This window comes from Indicator indicator, chromosome 6 (genome assembly GCF_027791375.1).
Source record: "Indicator indicator isolate 239-I01 chromosome 6, UM_Iind_1.1, whole genome shotgun sequence".
NCBI lineage: Eukaryota > Metazoa > Chordata > Aves > Piciformes > Indicatoridae > Indicator > Indicator indicator.
Window position 1 is genome coordinate 20,205,006 of NC_072015.1, and position 19,318 is coordinate 20,224,323.

A 19,318-nucleotide genomic window follows, 5' to 3' on the forward strand; every position below is an offset into this window, starting at 1 on the left:
ATAGAGTTCAAAACCATAGTAATAGACAAAACAACTAATGCCTGTGTGCTTTGACTTCGCTTCTGCTGTTGCACAGCCATAAGCAACAGCCAGATTCCAGGGACAGTGTTCTCCTACCTTGATGCAAAGAAAAGTCACTCACCTATATTTTGTTCATATTTGAGAATGTCCTTCTAAATGTGAGAAAATAATACGCTTGATTATATGTAAAGGTATGAATTCTGCTCAGCCTGACAGTCCTGATTATCCTCACTTTTCAAGCAAAACCTTCCCCAACCCCAGGGAAGCAAACCAGTTGGGTTTTCAGCTACAATTGTTAAGACTTTAAACAGAGCCTGAAGAAACAACATGGCTTCTGTGCTGGATCAGTGACAAGTAGCATGTTTTGTCAATTAAGGTCATGGACTGTAATGCTGTTACTGCTTACATCTTAAAATAATTCAGATTCAAAGTGTGTACCAACTTACACAAACTTTGCTGTGCGTTTATCACAAAAAAGAAATAGTAAATTAAGAAGACTGCAGTATTTTGTACAGTACTTATGCTTTTTTTCTCCTTTTCCTAGAGGTCCCCTGTTTGTAAATTGTTGTTCTATCAATTCTTTTTAGAGGACAGAAAGTATCCTTTGACCAAAGTCATCACTTTGACCAGTCAGCACTTTCATTTTTGAACCTGGCATGACTGCAGCATGGTATGAATAACAGCAGCAGGCTCAATTCAATCCATGTCACTAGGATTCTATGACATAATTTCATGTCCTTTGCCTCAGATTCCATAAATGTAAATAGATTCTGACAACATCCATCATGGTCTCATAATTTTTCAGGGACAACTTGTCCAGTTAAACCTTCTGGAAAATATAGCTATATAGACGTGTGATGAAAACACAAAGATAGGGTGAGACTTCTGGTGAATAATAGGCTGTTGGAAAACCAAAATGAGAGCAAGACAGTAGTCCAGATAAAGAACAGTGTTGGAAACTGAGCTCCCAGTTGTGAAGAATCAGTTTTTTCTCTGCATGACCCAGCTGATTTACCAGGTATCTGAGCCTGGCACTTCAGAGACAGCTTGCAAAATAAGTATTTTAGATGTAAGAATGGGTTCTTTCTTCAGCAGAATTTAAGAAATTTTGTCAAGTTAGATGAAGTGTTATGTAACAGCTGTTTCATTTCTGTTGTATTACCCAGTTTTTTCTGACACATATGCATTTTAGATGAGTATTTAATGCCCTTGTTTTTAAGAAAGTGTCTTTGAATGACTTCAGTGTGCTACTGACTTCAGGTTCTTGGGAGAGGAGGAGCTGCATGAGCCAAATACTAGTGTGCTGTCAGATACCATGACTGAAAAGGGAAGGTGCATCTTAGGAATACTGTCTGAAAATGGTAGAAACACACATTTTTCCCTCAGAAATGAGGAGAGGATAGCAAAACTTGTCACCTGAAAGCTTCCATGAGAGAAACTGCTGGGGAGCATGAGATGCCACTTGGCTGTGTCTGAGAGGGAGAGTGGAGACAACAGCACAAACACAGTTTGCCTCTGAAGAGAGGGAGAGCCATTTGAGTCTTCAGATGAATTTAATACACAGAATGATTTTTGCTCCAAAGTTAATAGTTTTTCTCATTCTTAATTTTTTTTAATCACTGAAGCATGTTGTGCTTAAAAAATACACATCAGCAGGCATGTTTTTGTTCTGTCATTCTTGGTATTAGTCATTGTGCCAGAACAACTCATGTATTTTTTTAAGCAGGTTCTTTCTTCTTTCATCTTGTTTCTTTTCAGACGTTGAAGTGTGAAGCTCACTGGTTGATTCACCTTATGTAGAACTGATGGATAATTTTTTGTTCATAGTCTGTTTCATTAAATGTCATCTATTTTGTCATGTAGGTGGCTTTTCATGTAGTATGCTAGGATTTGAAAATCTGGTCAGTAGGGGAAGAAAATATTTTAATCTGAAGATTAAATGATAATGGATCGTAAAAACAAGCAAACAAATGAGCCACACTCCCAACCCCTCGCAGATAAACTTGATAATCATTTTCCTGGCTTGGAATGGAGCGAATTATTTCATTGCAAGTTATCCTGTTCTCATGGGCAAAGTTTTGACAGTGAGATGTATTACAATACCTTTTCTCTTTGATCTGTTTTTATGGTTTCTAAATGGAAAGCTGTCACAGATGCTCTGAGAAATAAAATCATGGACTCCAAGAAGATTAATGAACTTTTCTGTCTGAAGTTGATACATGTTGCCAATGTCTATTCACATCTCTGCACTTCATGAAATGCCAGCAGTGTAGCATTCTGGGTGACCTGCGTATTCTTCAGAAAGCTGGACATGATACACTGATAAAATACCTACTTAAGGGAAAATATCTCAGTGTGTATTTAAACATTATCACTTCAGCATTTATCCAAAGCTGTTTTGTAACTGCATAAACATTAAAACTTTTTCATTTAATATTTTCATTAACATCTCCCTTTTTAACTACAAAACTACTCTATTTACTTGGTCTTGCTGTTATTACAAGATCGGGAACATGCCAGAAAGGCCAGTAGAAGAAAAGAGAGAACTTCTGGTTTATCAGTGAGCAATTTTGTATAGCTCACACTTTGAATCATTTTTCAGTCTCTTTTTGCAATGAATCATACAATCATTTAGGCTTTAAAGTCCAACTGTTAATGTAACACTGCCAGGTTCACTGCTAGACCGTGTCCCCAGGTGCCAGATCTACTCAGCTTCTAAATACCTCCAGAGATGGTTACTCAACCACTTTCTTGGGCAGCCTTTTCCAATATTTGACAACCCTTGCAATGAAGAATTTTTTCCTAATATCTAAACTAAACATCCCCTTGTGCAACTTGAGGCCATTTTGTCTTGTCCTATTGCTTGTTACATGGGAGAAGAGACCAACCCCACCTTGCCACAACCTTCTTTCAGGTAGTTGTACAGAGCGATATGGTCTCCCATGAGCCTCCTTTTCTCCAGCTCAACAGCTCCAGTTCCCTCAGCTACTCCTCTTAAGATTTGTGCTCCAGACACTTCAGCAGCTTTGTTGTCTTTCTTTGGACACACTTGAGCTCCTTGATGTTTTTCTTGCAGTGGGGGCCCAAACCCCAATGCAGTATTTGAGGTATAGCCTGAGCAGTGTTTAGTCTAGAAGGATTATTGCTATCCTAGTTATGCTGTCCACACGATTCCTGATACAAGCTAAGATGTTGTTGGCCTTCTTGACCACCTGGGCACACTGTTGACTCATATTCAGCTGTCTATCAACCAACACCTTTAGGTCCTTTTCCATTGCACAGCTTTCCAATCACTCTTCCCCATGCCTGGACATTGCATGGGGTTGTGGTGACCCAAGTGCATGTCCTGGCAGTTGGCATTTGGCTTCAACACCTGTTGAATCTTGTGTTAGATTCATGAAATGCCATACATTGGTTGTACTTAAATTTTAAAGTCAGGATGTAGAGCATTTGTTTCTTACAAGTTTTAGTGCTTAGTTTAACCATTTCCTACTCCCAGCCTCCCCACTGCTAAGAGTCCCAAGAACACGAGCCCATACAAGAACAGCCTCACAATGTTTTTAATAACAAACTTTGATTCTAAAATTAATGTTTCACCTTTCTCTGCAGTTTTGGAAATGCTAATTTGTCTTAGGCAAAATATTCCTAGAGGTAGTAAAACTGCCAGCTGAAGTGCCTGACTTGCTCTGTGCCCACACTGAGAAATATTTTGACAGAGATGTCCCTATAACTAAGGCTAAAGCATTGTAATCTTTGGATGTTAGTTACGAATCAGTCCACTTTTTTTTTGAAGTTAGATCCAAGACTGGTTGTTGTTTGAGGACAAAATAGTGTCAGAGAACAATCAAGATGGATTTTTGGTCTTGGTATTATTGACCTTCTTAATCATTTGTGTCAAACACCTTTGTGCTTTTTCTAGAATGATATTTTATATAAGACATTGCATTAGAAACTTATTTTGAAGACCACATTAGGAATGAGTAAGACTTCCGTTTCTGCATCAGTTGTCATTCTCAATCATAATAAAGCAAGCTTTCCATGATTTATCTGTCATCCTTGTCTTTAGGTTTTTCATTCATCCTCCTTTTCTTTTCGTCTTCACTTTTCTCAGTTTTGTTGATACAACGTCCTTACAGAGACTGCAGCAGCTGCTCACATTCCCAGTAATTAAATGTAAAAGGAGGAACTCCTAAAAATTTTTTTGTATTAAGGGCTTTTTTTTGTATGCTGTAGTCTTGTGATTTTCCCGCTACCTTATGATGCATTACACTCCAAAGAAGATGATGTTTTTCAGAGCAGGAGAAACCTACCCAAGGCAAACTTTGCTGAATCTTGATGAGAAATCTTAACTAAGTTTTGTCTGCTTTTACAAAGGTTTAGGTGTGTCATTGTACAGTTACGTTACCACTGAAAAAATAATACGATGAATCAAAGCTGTGCAACATAGCAGTTTTGTGCTGGTGCACAGCTTGCATAAATCGCAGCCTAATCACATTGGGTAGCACAGCTAAAACTAGAGTTCATTCCCTAATTTTATCACTTTGGACTGTTTCAGATAAGAAGACAAGGTGGAATACAATTACTTGTGGACCTATTGGACCATCGTATGACAGAAGTCCACCGTAGTGCCTGTGGAGCTTTGCGAAACTTGGTATATGGAAAGGCAAATGATGACAACAAAATTGCTCTGAAAAACTGTGGTGGTATCCCAGCATTAGTACGGTTACTCCGCAAGACTACAGATTTGGAAATCAGAGAATTGGTCACAGGTTTGAATCTCTCAGTATTTTTTGTTCAAACTCTGTATAGGCCCTGTACGCACAGTTCTGTGCTGCATGCCGCTTGCTCCATCAGTGACTATTTTATTACCATCTTCTTTACCATAAAAATAATTTTCAAGACCTTTGGGTATATGCAATGTATGAATAGCTTTCTATGATATCATGCAGATTACAGATGTAGGCATGGTTTCAACTTACGGTTGCTGGTCACTTCGCTCTTGGTTAGTGATGAATGCTCTTGCATGAGATGTGCTCCATACACAGATACGTTGTGGGAATCCTGTGCTCTCCCTCTGCTCTTCCTCCTGTCTGGTGCAGGGCTGCACATGCAGAAGTTGGATTTTACTTAATTCTTTTAGAAGCTGTTACTCATGTCTTTTATATCCTATATAGTTGGAAGGAAAATTTCTTTAGGTTTTGGTGGGTGTTTTTTTACCTTTCCTGTGGTTTTGATAGGGAAATGGAAAAGCATGTTGGAGAGGTAGACATCATCTTCTGAAGCCTTTTTTCTGAAATTTGGTATCATGCTATGTGATCTGTGTTAGACACAGGGAATGCAGGTAATGGTAGAGTCTGTTTCTTTTCTTGACGTAGTAAAGTCTGATCGTTTTACGATTGTTAGGACGTTTTCCATTATGAAATTCAGGCTGGGGTGGGTTGTTTTTTTTTTTCCAGAAATACAGAAATGCTGTCAAACAGCACCCATCTGAAATGTTTGGAGATTTTTATTCCCCTTGCCCCTAAGCTAGCCTGTTTAAAATACAAAACAGAAGCTAGATTTTTTTTTTCCACATTTTTATTTCATTCTATTTGATTGCTAATGTCAATGTGGTTATTAATTTAATGATACAAATAAAACATCTGAAGATCTTTTCATTATCCTTTTGAACAATGCCTGCATTTCCATTATGATTTTCCTATTAAAATATGTAAGAAAAGTTGTCATTTCTATCATAGAAGGACCAAAATGCACATTATCATCTATGCTTCTGCAGAAATTACTTACTTGTGGGTCAGGCCTCATTTAGGATACAATGGATGATTATTGTCATCTGGTTGACTCCAGGTTCCTTCCTTGAGGGTATCTGAATAAACCGTATGGTGTTTATTATATGTATTTTTTATATTTAATTTAGTTGCTTGGTTAAATCACCTATCATCTCATACTTGTTAGGCAGGGTTAATGGGGCAGGGATACTGCTTTACACAAGCTGGGATGGTGCCTCCTGCAGAGTGACAGGTTTACTGACAGATCTAATAAAGTGTAACCACTGCTTTGGATTCAACATACTTGTTTGAGTCTTGCTTATGTTGTCTGTGTCCTGGCTCCAGGGAACATTCTGCCTATTTATTCTGAATAGCAAGTGGCAAACTGCTAATGAACATCAGCAGTACACCTCAGCAGTCGCATTGAGACTTCCCATGCTGCCTGCAGATGGAATGCATAATGTCAGTAGATTGTTTAAAGGAAGGATACTAGGCTAGTTTACATTACTTCTATTGAACAGTATGTTGTTAAATTTTCCTCAGTTTCCACAGAAAGTATGGGTGCTTGGACGTCCTCAAACTGTTAGCTACCCAGAAGAGTAGCTGCTGACCATGAGTAATAAGTAGTAACAACCTTTGTATCAGTAGACAGCTCCTAGGGACAGTGAGCATCAGAAGTGCTGGACATCTGTGATGGAGGAGCAGAGCGAGATTGTAATCCTGAGAAATAGAACCAGTCAGTGGCATTTCAGAATTTTATTCCTGGGCCTATTTTTGTAATTGTTTTGGTTTGTTTTTCCTTAGTAGCCAATGCATCCAAGAAGGCCACTGTTTGCCCTTGTGCCTATCAGAATGCAAATCACTGGCCCTTGCTTTGAAAGGGCAAAATTTGTGGTATTGTTTAACGAAGCTCCTTTTCAAAGCAAGGCTCATAGCTGCACCTTTCATCTCTTTGGAAACAGGCTGGAATTGGGTGTCTGAAACAGTTTTCATTTGTTTGTTTTTGTGTTTTTTTTTTGTGAGGTGTTGTAGAAGTGGCAGCTAACGTAGTTAAATTCCTTCCCTCTGTTCTTTCTGGGGAAGGAAAGATAGCTCCTGCAGCAGCTGCATTGGTAATGAAAAAAAATTTGGCTTAGTGGTGGGCACAAGGGAAAATCGAAGAAGTTCCTCCTGCTTCTCATCAGCCTTCCAGAGTTGAGGTGGCAGGTAGATAATTATTTCAGTAGTGCCACCATAACCTGAAGGAAGTACAGAGAAAATAACAGCAAATGTGGGTCTAGGAGTAAGCATAATACCTCGAGCCTTTCTATCTCGTCTTCACTGTGCATCCTGTCTACATAAGAGTAATTCTTTTTTGTAAATTTTAGAGAGTGCACAAAGTTCCTGCCCTAGGAATTCAAATAGGCTCTGTCGTCATCGCCATTCCTAAGTACCCCTAGAGTGCTTCTCTTAGGGTGGGAAGTGTGATTATCTCCACACTGAGCTTATCAGGTCTAAATGACCTGTCCAGAAATCTGGAATGAAGGATGAAGGTGAGAATCAGTCTGAGTAGGCACTTAGCTGCTGAGTAGCAGCTGGTAGGAGAGGTTTTTAGCAGCTCCATTAGTCTGAATAGAGTGAGATATGTGTCACCTGCCCCAAGTAACCTGAAGCATGTGCCTGACAGAATAAAAGTTCTGTTAGTTCCTTCCTCAAACATGTACATTTTCTTCCTTCTTGTGACCTCTCTTGAAGGAGATTACAATTTAAATTTATAGCTTTCTCGAGGCTGTTTTTGGAAGGATGTTTAAACCTGTGGAGCAGCTTTTTCTCCCAGTAGCCCCTTGCTTGTCAGGATTGCCTTTGGTGCTTTCAGCATTTCCTCTTTTCCAGAGATTTCTTTCTGCCGTAATCTCTCCAAAATAGAATTTTTCCCTTCTCCTTTATCTTGTCTTTCTCCTTCTCAGAAGGAGGTAGCAGAGGTCTCAGACTAATTCTGGAAAACCTTACCTTCCTCAAATTTTTGTATTGTGCAAATGGAACCTTATTTCAAATTACAGAGGTTCAAAGCTTTCTTAAGTGGAGAAAATGGTTTTGGTGCAGGCTTCCATTGAAGCCATGAGTGAAGTGTGCTGTCTGGCTGTTCTGAAATTAAATAGTGTTAATGCCCAGAAAATACTTACTAATAAATTGAAAGATTACTGTTCCAGAAACAGTTTCATAGTCAGTTTTTTGCTAGAAGAACTTGGATAAACTGATGTATACTGATTAATATATGCATTTATGGAGAAGTTAAATACTTCAAAAGAAAAAGATACTTCAGCATGGCCTACAACCTCTGGTAGTTTCCAGAGACTCAAGGAAAACAATTGTCTTGTTTAATGTTGGTCTGTAAATGAAAAGAAGTGAGTATAAGCTGGATGCAGTGCACTTAATTTAGCCATCTTTTCATCCTAATGCAGTGGGAAAGAATAAAACCCTTCTATTCTAAAATAATTAAATGTTAATACTTCCCTAATAAATATAAATAGATGAGAACTCAGTACAAAATTAGCACAGATTTTGCAGATGGTAGAAAAGAATGTTTCCACTCATTAGTAATGACAATGAGTAGCTGATTTCTGATTCTCTTGCCTTGCCCAAGTTAATTATGAACCCTTTCACAAAATTCTGGTTTAGCATTCTTTCTATTTGTTTCACTATCAGGGGAAAAAAATACATTAAAAATGTGAGGTATTAGTAAGGGTAACTCAAGAATCCCGTTGATGTCTTGTGGAGAAGGTGGGGTCAAGGAGTTGTCGGCAGATTCAGCTTGCACTTGCTTCTTGTTCCATCAGCTCCACTGTTAGCTGGGTACTTGTCTCAGCCAAAATTGCTGAAACTGCTATTCTTTTCATTTTGACAAACAAATCCAATCACAACTAGAGACACTATTTCTGCCTATGAACAATAAGCTATAAACAACTCTGTTTAAAGAGTTCCCTTATATGACTGTATCACACATTTTCAAACTGTATATAACATACTTGATTGAAAGGTGAAAGTGGATGATCTGCTTCTAGAAGACACATGATGACAAAGAAATACAGATATAAATTCTGACAGGGAAAATTGGTTTTTCCTGTGCTGGCAGCCAGCCTGGTGCTTACTTTAGGTGACATGAAAGTGTTAAAAAATTAATTGTTTGTTCCTGAAAATCACAGACTCAGAATCACAGAATGTTAGGGGTTGAATTGGACCTCAAAAGATCATCTAATCCAACCCCCCTGCCAGAGCAGGATCACCTAGAGCAGATCACACAGGAACGCATCCAAGCAGGTTTTGAATATCTCCAGAGAGGGAGACTCCACAACCCCCCTGGGCAGTCTGTGCCAGTGTTCCATCATCCTCACAGTGAAAAAATTTTTCCTCGTGTTTTCATGGAACTTCCTATGCCTCAACTTCCACCCATTGCCCCTTGTCCTGTCATTGGACATCACCGAGAAGAGCTTGACTCCATCCTCTTGGCACTCGTTAATAAACAGTAACCCCTCAGTCTCCTCCTTTCCAAACTAAGGAGCCCCAGCTCCCTCAGTCTCTCTTTGTAAGGAAGGTGTTCTACTCCTTCATTTTTGCAGTTCTGTGCTGGACTCTTTCAAGCAGTTCCTTGAGGTCCTTCTTGAACTGAGGGGCCCAGAACTGGACACAGTATTCAAGATGTGGCCTTGCCAGGGCAGAATAGAGGGGGAGAAGAACCTCTCTCAACCTACTAACCACAGACCTTCTAATAAACCCCAGAATGGCATTGGCTTTCTTGGCCACAAGGGCACGTTGCTGGCTCATGGTCGTTCTTTCATCCACTTGGACCCCCAGGTCCCTTTCCCTTTCACTGCTCTCCAACAGATCAGTCCCCAACCCATACTGATACATGGGGTTGTTCTTTCCCAGGTGCAAGACTCTACACTTGCCCTTGTTGAATTTCATTAAATTTCTCCCTGCCCAGCTCTCCAGCCTAAGTCTCACTGAATGGCAGCACAGCCCTCGGGTGTGTCAGACACTCCATCCAGTTTTGTGTCATCAGCAAACTTGCTCACAGTGCACTCTGTGCCCTCACCCAGGTTGTCGATGAATATATTGAACAGTACTGGTCCTAGTGCTGATCCCTGAGGGACTCCACTAGATGCAGGCCTCCAACTAGACTCTGTCCCATTGACCACAACTCTCTGACTTCTTTCCTTCAACCAGTTCCCAATCCCCCTCACTAGCTGATCATCCAGACCACACTTCCTCAGTTTAGCTGCAAGGATGCTGTGGTCAATACATAAATGCTGAAAGCAATCACATTTAACAACACACACACAGACACACACACAGAGATATTAAAAAAAAAAAACACCAAAACAACAACAAAAAAACACCTATGTATACATACACCTACATACATATATACATGTATATACATATATACATGTATACAAACACCTGTATACATATTATATGCAGATAGGTTGGGCAGGAAAAAATTTTCATTTACTTCACAAATTCTTGATTCCAATATTCATTAGTGTTGTCTTTCATTTCAGCTGTGGCCCGTTGGTGTTTTGGCTTGTTTGGTCCTCTCTTGTGACCCCATGTTATGCAGCATTATTATGTAGTTGTTTCACATTTCTGTTCCATTTTCAGTAGATGCCATATGTTTATAATGAGGTATGTGCAGCCTTATTGATAACCTGTCAGTGTTACTGAAAACAATTGCTTGTCCTCCTTGTATCTCTCAGGTTTGGTGTAACTGCTGCAGTTTAAACCTCCTTTTGATTACGTGACTGCTTATTAGTGTGTGCGTAATGCGCATCGGTCAAGACACTCCAGAAGGTCCCTTTAAGCCATGTATGTGCACTTGCAAGTTAGTGGGCCTGCAGTTTCAAGGGAGTACTCTATTTAAATTAACCTTTTTGGCTTATGTCAGTGGAAGATTTATTATGAGTTTGTTTTAGTTTAGTTTGTGGCTATTTTTTGTTTTGTTTTTAGGTAATTCTCTCCAGTTGTTTAGAATTTGTAACTTCCTAGTACAATAGCAGTTCTTTTGATGGGACTTCCCAAAGTCGTAATCACATGCCTGAAGTTGTTTTCTATTTGTGATGTTATTTTCTAACCGGACTTTGTAAGGTGTTAGACTCGTGATCTTTTTTTTGTGTAGTAAATCATATTTAACAATATTATGGCAAAGGGCTGACTACTTAGTACTTAGAATCTTGCAGCTGTTTATCAATTTAATAATTTTCTGTAAAAGTTCCCTTGACATTAGCTTAGTTACTGGAGTGTGCAAACACGGATGTGAAATTTTATTGTGATATAAACATTCATTTAGAGGTAGCAGCTATTTGTAGCCCTATTGCTCTTTGGAAATTTGTTTTGAAAATGAGTAAAGGCTATTTTATCCCCCACTCTGAGGTGACTTTCCCATAGACTTAAGTGTAGAAGAGTAAATCTCTTCTGTGAGTTGCATTCTTTTGTTATTTTACCTTGATGTAACCCTTAAAATCTCTATTATATCTTTTTTTGTTGTTGTTGGCAGGTTTGTATTAGATGTCATTTCAATGTTAATGTTATTAAATATTCCATTTCTTAATTATATCAAAGTTTTGTAATGAATCAATGCAGGTATAAGGAAGCCTGGCCAGTGAAAGGCCGCCTTAATTAGCAGCTTTTGATACTTAGCATGAGAAGATAAGTAGGAAGAGAAATGTGTGAAGTGGGTTACTTTTGGAACGAAAGAGGGGATTTTGGCATTACATTAACTGAAAATTAGAGTACAAAGATATAATATGTTTTCGGTTCAGGTATGTGTCCTGGATATCACAAACTTTTCAAACAGACAGATGAAAAGCCATCTATGTACTTAAACTTTTGTGATGGCATAACCATGGTAATACTGCTGCTACAAGATTGATATAAATTTGGTTCAATGTTATATTTAGCTGAAAGAATATCATTTGACTGTCATAACTCTTTGTAGTTAAAGAAAATGGAAACATGGGATAAATGCAGAAAGTATACAAATGCCTCCTAAGATGCAGCTCTTTGAATTATCTTCTCCACCTCTAACATCCCATCACTATATTCTGTCAGGTCAAGGAAATAGGGATCTACTGTGGAGACAGATAACTGCTAGCACAAAACACAGCTTTCAAAAGTCTTGCTTTGATTTTGGGAAGAAAAGATATCCATATCTTGCTTATATTCTCCTCTTCTTTGAGGACTCAAACACGGAAGCAAGTAAGGCAGACAGACATTAAGCTTAATTATTTTTTAAGTACTGGATTTATAATAAGGTTCATGACTTTCAAATCTGCTTGCTTAGACACTAAAATTTGCTTTTATGTTTTAAATGCTTCTCAGTCAAAAGGATGATTTGAAGTCCTAGTAAATTTTTACTAGTCTTTCTTTAAATGATTGTAATTGTAAACACAGTATCCTAACACAGTCAATTTAAAAAGTTGATTAAATTTTGCACTAATTTACTTCTAGTTAGGCATTATTAATAACAGTTATTTCAACAGTAGCAAAATTATTTGTGCATTGAAAATGTGTATCTGTTTACTCTGGATTGAAGCCAGTAGCTGAACGAGGAATTACATATTGTAATTTATTTAGTATTTCCTTCTTAAAGTAAAAAAGGCCTTTTCAGTTCTCAAAGGTTACATAATAGTTTGACTCACTCTCATTGCTTGAAATACCTTTAATCAAAGTATTCTTCAGCTTCTGCCCTCAACTTTGTGAGCCAGCAAGAGCTTCATAAAACATGCCAAACTCTGAAATCTCCTGCTCATCTCGGATTGCAGGAGAAATAAGCATCTCATCTCCCAGCTCAAACTTTGTAGAGAATAGCTTATGGTTTCTTGCCATTACATGTAAAATCTTGTTATGGGAAAAAAGAAAACCAACGATTTGTTGAAGACAGGAAATGTGCATGTTACTGCTAACTTGATAAAATTAAGCTGATGCCACACCATTATGCAAAGCTAAGCAAAGGCAAAACAAAGCAACCTACCTGCTCTTTGGAAGCAGTTGCTAATCAAGCTAAAGGTCCAAGTTCCCCAGCAAAACTTCAAGCAACTCAGCTTTAGAGGTTTCACCAAGGTAGTATAAACCCTTTGGCTGGGTCCTAGCGATGGCAATGCTATGGGTTTTGCGCTGCAGGGCTACTCTGCTTTTCCACCTCAATAACCAGTTGCTTTAAGGTTTTACATAGTCTTCAGAAATCACTATTGTGTCATCATAATTTTTAGAAAACACTTTAAATATCTCTCTGTATTTCTCCAGACCAGTAAGCTGACGTTTCACAGGGTGTAGATCTGCTATAACAAGGCACAGCCTTTTAAGTGGAGTACCAATGTACTTTACAACATGATTCTACAGTCTGCCAAAGTTTAAATTTTAGATTTTTGAATCACCTATAGAAGAAATTCTCATAATTTCTAGCAATGTGGGAGTGACTTCCAAAGAAATCCAGATCAGGAATTAATCGGCATTTTGTAAAATCTTTCTGTGACATTGTGCAATCATTATGTGAGACACCAAATTTCTGTAGCCATTTTCTTTGCAAAACAGGAAGGTGAAATGCTGTACAGCTTACACCTGTAAGTTTCTGGGAAATTGATTTCCAATCCACAGGCTCCAGCATCTTCAAGAAATTCCAGAGACTTTAAAAACACTCCTATTTATAGCTCATACATAGCAGCAAATCTAAAGGTAATTTAATAAATTGTGTAATTTTGCTTCAGAAATTATGCTGCCTTATCAAATAACACTTATGCAAACAATATTGACAGTTCAATTGAATCATTTTATACAGAATCTATTACAAATTTATGCTTAATTATAAAACAGCATTTACCCCCTTTCTCAATATGCTGCCACTATTTTGGCTCTGAAAATGGGAAAACCCACTCATGGGATTTATTATCTTCATGAAGAGGCTTTCTCTACTTTTTGTGAGTTACCAGATTAACCACTTCATCCCCTGCTGATCCTAGTTAAATGAGTAGCGATTTTAATACAGATGGTTTATAAAATATTCTCCTTTCCTTTCTTAGCAGCAGGCTGGGGCCTGTTCACAGTGCCTGTTGCCCTGGAGGTGAAGAGGTGAGAGCCAGAACCAGTTAGACAAAGTCTTGCCTGGAGCAGTGCCACGACCCCAGCAGGGGAGTTCCTTTCTCCTCTTTCTTAGAGGTCTGCTTGGGGATGGTTTCATCAACTTTCCCATTGCCTGCCTCCTCATCCCTGTTTCCCAGATAAAGTCCCATTCCCTTGTCTCAAATTTACTGTGCTCACACCCAGCACAAAACCCATGGAGGTACTTTTTTGCTTTTGTTTTCTCTCTGTCACTGGGATCCCTCCCTTGCCTGGAACACATCCACTTCCAAGTTTCAATGGGAAATAACTGATTTTCTGTTGTACAATCATGAATGGAAAATTCATTCAAGTTGTTTTGATTCATATGACAATGAAACTGATTTCAATATTTGCTTCTTAATATGATACAATAAATAATTTTCATGATTCTTTTTTTTTTTTTTACTTTGTTCAAATCTAAGTTCAAGAGGAAATACCCAAAAAGGCAGTCTGGAGTGATAAATAGAGGACATCTGTTGCATCGTATGACTGGACATAATAGCCTTATTGAACTTGTTCAGCAAGTACTAATCCTGTAGAAAAATTCAACTGGACATATAATTTTGATGCCCCTGCCAGAATGCTGGAGCATTAAAACACTTCCATTTTAAAACCACTACGTTTTATTTTGAAAATATTTTTTTTTAAGAAATAGATCTGAATATGTAACTTTTTTTGTTTACAAATTGGAAGTTTGAGGATATGCTGAAACGTTTTCATTTTGTGATGCAATTGCTTTTTTCACTGATGCCACTAATTTTATTTCTTTTTTTTTTTAGGTTCACAGGCCAGCCTTTCTTCTTCCCTCCCAAATAATCTTATTTTCTTAGATAACACTTTTAAGGTTTGGCTAGTACATAAACATTTCTTCATTTTTTATTTTTTTTTTATCAGCTGTACACTGAGCCTTTCATTATGCATGTAGATGCAACTTTATAGATAAGACTAATTTCCTAATTGGTTCCTCTGAGGGTCTGTTACCAAACATATATTTTTTGAGGGGGGGCTAGAAAAAAATAATTCTGTAAAATACACATGTTAAGAATTCAAAAAAAAAAAAAAAAGGCAAAATTCTGTTCATGTATGTGTCCTTGCTTGATTTCCTTGTTTCCAAATAAATTATTTAATTGAGAGTGGCATTGCCATTAGTCATGTGTTAGGATGAAACTTTCATTGAAAAGAGTTGATTTGGGGTTTCTTCCTATATTTCCCTCACTTTAGAATTAATTGCTTTTGGTTTGGCTTGTGTGTTTTATGGGACCAGGTTTTTTTCATCAGATCATCAGTTTTCTGAAGGAAATCAAGTTAAGCAGTAACTTAACTTAAAATTTAACTAAGACTTAAGATCTTTCAATTGTTTGTCAACAGTCCTGGCTAGCCAGGGTGTTCTCAGTTGACTGGAGGCTAGCAAATGTGACACCCATCTACAAGAAGGGCCAAAAGGATGATTCAGGGAACTACAGTCCTGTTAGTCTGACCTCGGTGCCAGAAAAGGTTGTGGAGCAGGTCATCCTGAGTGCCATCACGTGGCACTCAGGCCCAGTCACCAGGGGTTTATGAAAGCCAGGTCTTGACTAACCTGATCTCCTTCTACAATAAGGTGACCCACATAGTGAACAGGGGAAGGACTGTGGACATTGTCTGCCTGGGCTTAATAAACCCTTTGATACTGTCCCCCATAGCATTCTCCTTCATAAACTCATGGATAAAGACTGGATAAGTACACTCTGCACTGGATATAAAATGGGCTGGCTGATCAGGACCAAAGAGTGGTTGGTGAATGGAGTTAATCCAGTTGGTGGCCAGTCATAAGTGGTGTGTTTAGTTCTGGTCCCCTCACTACAGGAAGGATATCGAGGTGCTGGAGTGTGTCCAAAGAAGGGCAACAAGGCTCATGAAGGTCCTGGAGCTCATGGTCTATGAGGAGCATCTGAGGGAACTGCAGTTGTTCTGTCTAGAGAAGAGGAGGCTGAGGAGAGACCTTATCATTCTACAACTACCTGAAGGGAGGTTGGAGTGAGGAGGGGGCCAGCATCTTCTCCTTGATGGCAAGGGACAGGACTAGAGGCAAGCTGTGCCAGGGGAGGTTTAGGCTGGGTATTAGGAAATACTTCTTCACTGAAAGGGTTATCAAACATTGGAATGGTCTGCCCAGGGCAGTGGTGGAGTCACCATCCCTGGGAGTGTTCAAGCAGCATGTGGACCTAGCACTTAGGGACATGGTTCAGTGTTGATCCTTCAGCTCTGAGTCTGGACTGGATGATCTTCGAGGTCTCTTCCAACCAGATACATTCTGTGATTCTGTAATTCCGCAGTAACTTAAGTCAATTGTCCTAGCATTAAGTGTCTAACATTAAGAATAAAAACATTAAACTGTCTAACATTCTTATTTGACAGTTCTTCTCTTCCTCAGTTATATGCCATTTTAAAGTGTGCAGGAGAAAGAGAGCAGCAAAAATAGGTCAAAATTCAGTCCTGTGAAAAGAATACAGACTTTCTCAGTTAATGCAATAGCATGTGGACTGAAATTGTTTGCAGGCAATATTAAAGTTGGTCCTTCCTTTTTGTTTTAATAAATTCCTAGATGTCACTTTGGAAGAAAAGAGCAGTAATTGAGAAAGAACAATCTAGATTTTCAGAGGAAATGCTTCTATAACTTACATGTAGTCATGTGCGTATTGTAGTCAAGATGAAGTAGTGTTTGTTTGGAATTTAAAGAGAGACAATAATTTGTACTCTCTGTGGAAGTTTTTTCTTTCTAAGGCTCTGAGTGGCTGCAAAGGAGAGAAAAATCTCCTGGCTGAGCCTTTGCTTACTGATCTTCAAACTCCTGCCTGCCTATGACTTACTGAAACCCAGTCTTCTTCAGTTTGGATTTTCCATGGGTCAGACGGTCTTGTACAGATAGAAAATCACGCGTCTGCATGTAAACAAGTGCATTTAAGGAAGGTGTGCATAGGTATTCACTCAGTAACCAAATGAAGAATTATTTCAAGAAAATCAGTGAAACTTCCTCCTCTCATGCCAATTTTAATCTTACTTTTAAAGTATACATCTAGGAGCTGTCTTAGGAGCTGTGAATTGTTCAGATGCCAGAATTCAAATCAACCACGTTTTGTTTCCTACACAAAGTCTGTTACTGAGACCAATTCCTTCACAACCAAACTGTGTGTGAAGTCTTACTGAACTTTGTATTAAGAAATGTTTCTTCTGGATGACAAGTGAGAGGACTAGAGGAAATGGTTACAAGCTGCACCAGGGGAGGTTTAGGCTGAATATTAGGAAATACTTCTTCACTGAAAGGGTTATCAAACACTGGAATGGTCTGCCCAAGGCAGTGGTGGAGTCACCATGCCTGGGATTGTTCAAGCAGTGTGTGCACCTGGCAGTTAGGGATGTGGTTTAGTGTTGACCCTTCAGTGCTGGGTTGAAGGTTGGACTGGATGATTTTCGAGGTCTCTTCCAACCAGACATATTCTGTGTTTCTGTATTCAGCATCTTTACAGGAGAACTGCTGTAATATGTTGAGAGCCTGCACCCCGCTGCCATGGAGCAGATCCAGCTCTACAAAGCAACGTGGCAATTACAGGGGCTCTGAGTGTTAAAGCTGCAGTCAGAGCCAGAAAATTACTTTTCTAGCACTTGAGAGCATGAGGTAGAAGATGGTTTTCCTAAGAACTCCTTGTGTTTGGCTTCTGTGCAGGTATTTAGCCTCTCAGATTTCAATCTGATTTCTCACGTTCATGAGGGAAACTCCCTGTGGTACCCATGTGCCTTCAGCATGTTAACAAAAAAGCCTGCCAACACTGTGTTCACTGTTCTTGAATGCAGCTTCCCAGCACTACCAAATGGCATTTTGCACCAGTCTATGACCAAACAATTATATTAAGATGGAAAAATAACTAGATTAGTTGGAAGACTTACAGATTTCTTTTTTTCAAAGACTGTTACATAAGCAAAATCTTACTATAAATTTAAGGTTCTTTTAAACATACCAGATGGAGAAGAATCAAAGTCTTGTTTCACACAAGTTTACTTGTGCTCATTTTATCCTATAACTAATTTGATGTTTTTCAGTACAGCTTCAGTCTTTCCTGAAGTGGAACATGCTCTCTTGCTAAGGTGATACTTATTGCATGGAAGTGTATGATCTCTATTTCCTTAATTTTGAATATATAGAAAAATAGCTTGTGGGTCTTTAGGTATTTATTTACACTTGACCGTAGATATACTTAGAAGCACCAATTCTAAGTAAAGCACTGGGTAAAACATGGTTGAAGCATTTAATTAGAAGTTTGCTCTTCAGAGGTGATGGCTTTTGACTCAGATTGCTCTGGCATATTGCATGATTGAAATATTTTGTTTTGCTTCTTTAGGGTAAGTGATGTGGTATCTATTGGAATAGCTTAAATTAATTTATGTAAAAAGGAATGCTGTTTGTAAGCTGAAAGCATGGTAGATAAGGTCCATCTGTTAGGCAGTAGTAACATCTCATCAGCCTGGACTGTGCTTTTAAAAGGGTTGGTCTTGTTGGAATTTGGACAAGAGAAAAATAAATTAAAATTTTCCTGGTTCCCTGTTCTCTCAGTTCCCTCTTCCAGTGGACCTTTAAAGGTCATCTAGTCCAACTCCTGTGTGTAGTTTTCCTTATGAGCTATATCTGCACAGTTACATCTTTGAAAAGGTTAATTATTACATTTTTCAAAACGTATAACCATTTTCTAAATTCGAATGTTGTTATCTGTGGAATGCCTTCTTAGAAAAGACTATTTTTATTTAGTATGATGAATAACCTGTTGAACATAATAGATGCATAACTTTGTACAGCAAGATCTCCATAGCAAGCATTCCCATAGACTTCTCAGGAGAGTCTCTTAGAATGCTCTTTGTGCACATAAAGCCTCAATGAGTGGTGCTCTTAGAATCAAGAAGGCTGGAAGAGACCTCAAAGATCATCGAGTCCAACCTGTCACCCTACACCTCATGACTATCTAAAGCATGGCACCAAGTGCCACGTCCAATCCCCTCTTGAACACCTCCAGGGATGGTGACTCCACCACCTCCCTGAGCAGCCCATTCCAATGGCCAACCACTCTCTCTGTGAAGAACTTTCTCCTCACCTCCAGCCTAAACCTCCCCTGGCACAGCTTGAGACTGTGTCCTCTTGTTTTGGTGCTGGTTGCCTGGGAGAAGAGACCAACCCCCACCTGGCTACAACCACCCTTCAGGTAGTTGTAGACAGCAATGAGGTCTCCCCTGAGCCTCCTCTTCTCCAGGCTAAACAGTCCCAGCTCCCTCAGCTTCTCCTCATAGGGCTTCATCTGATGACTGCAAAACTGGTAACTGATACTCAGAATCAAGATTCGTCCCAGCAGCTGAATTCTTTCAGTAACAGT

General features: G+C 38.9%; 1 protein-coding gene across 2 annotated transcripts in view; it reads left to right on the forward strand.

The window, feature by feature from the left end:
• CTNND2 (catenin delta 2) overlaps positions 1 to 19,318 on the forward strand; it is a 492,311-nt gene that overhangs the window by 347,578 nt on the left and 125,415 nt on the right. For both annotated transcript variants that reach the window (XM_054381916.1, XM_054381917.1), the window contains one exon: positions 4,577 to 4,790. In XM_054381916.1, coding sequence (XP_054237891.1) covers positions 4,577 to 4,790 — 214 coding nt within the window. The remainder of the gene's footprint in view (positions 1 to 4,576; positions 4,791 to 19,318) is intronic.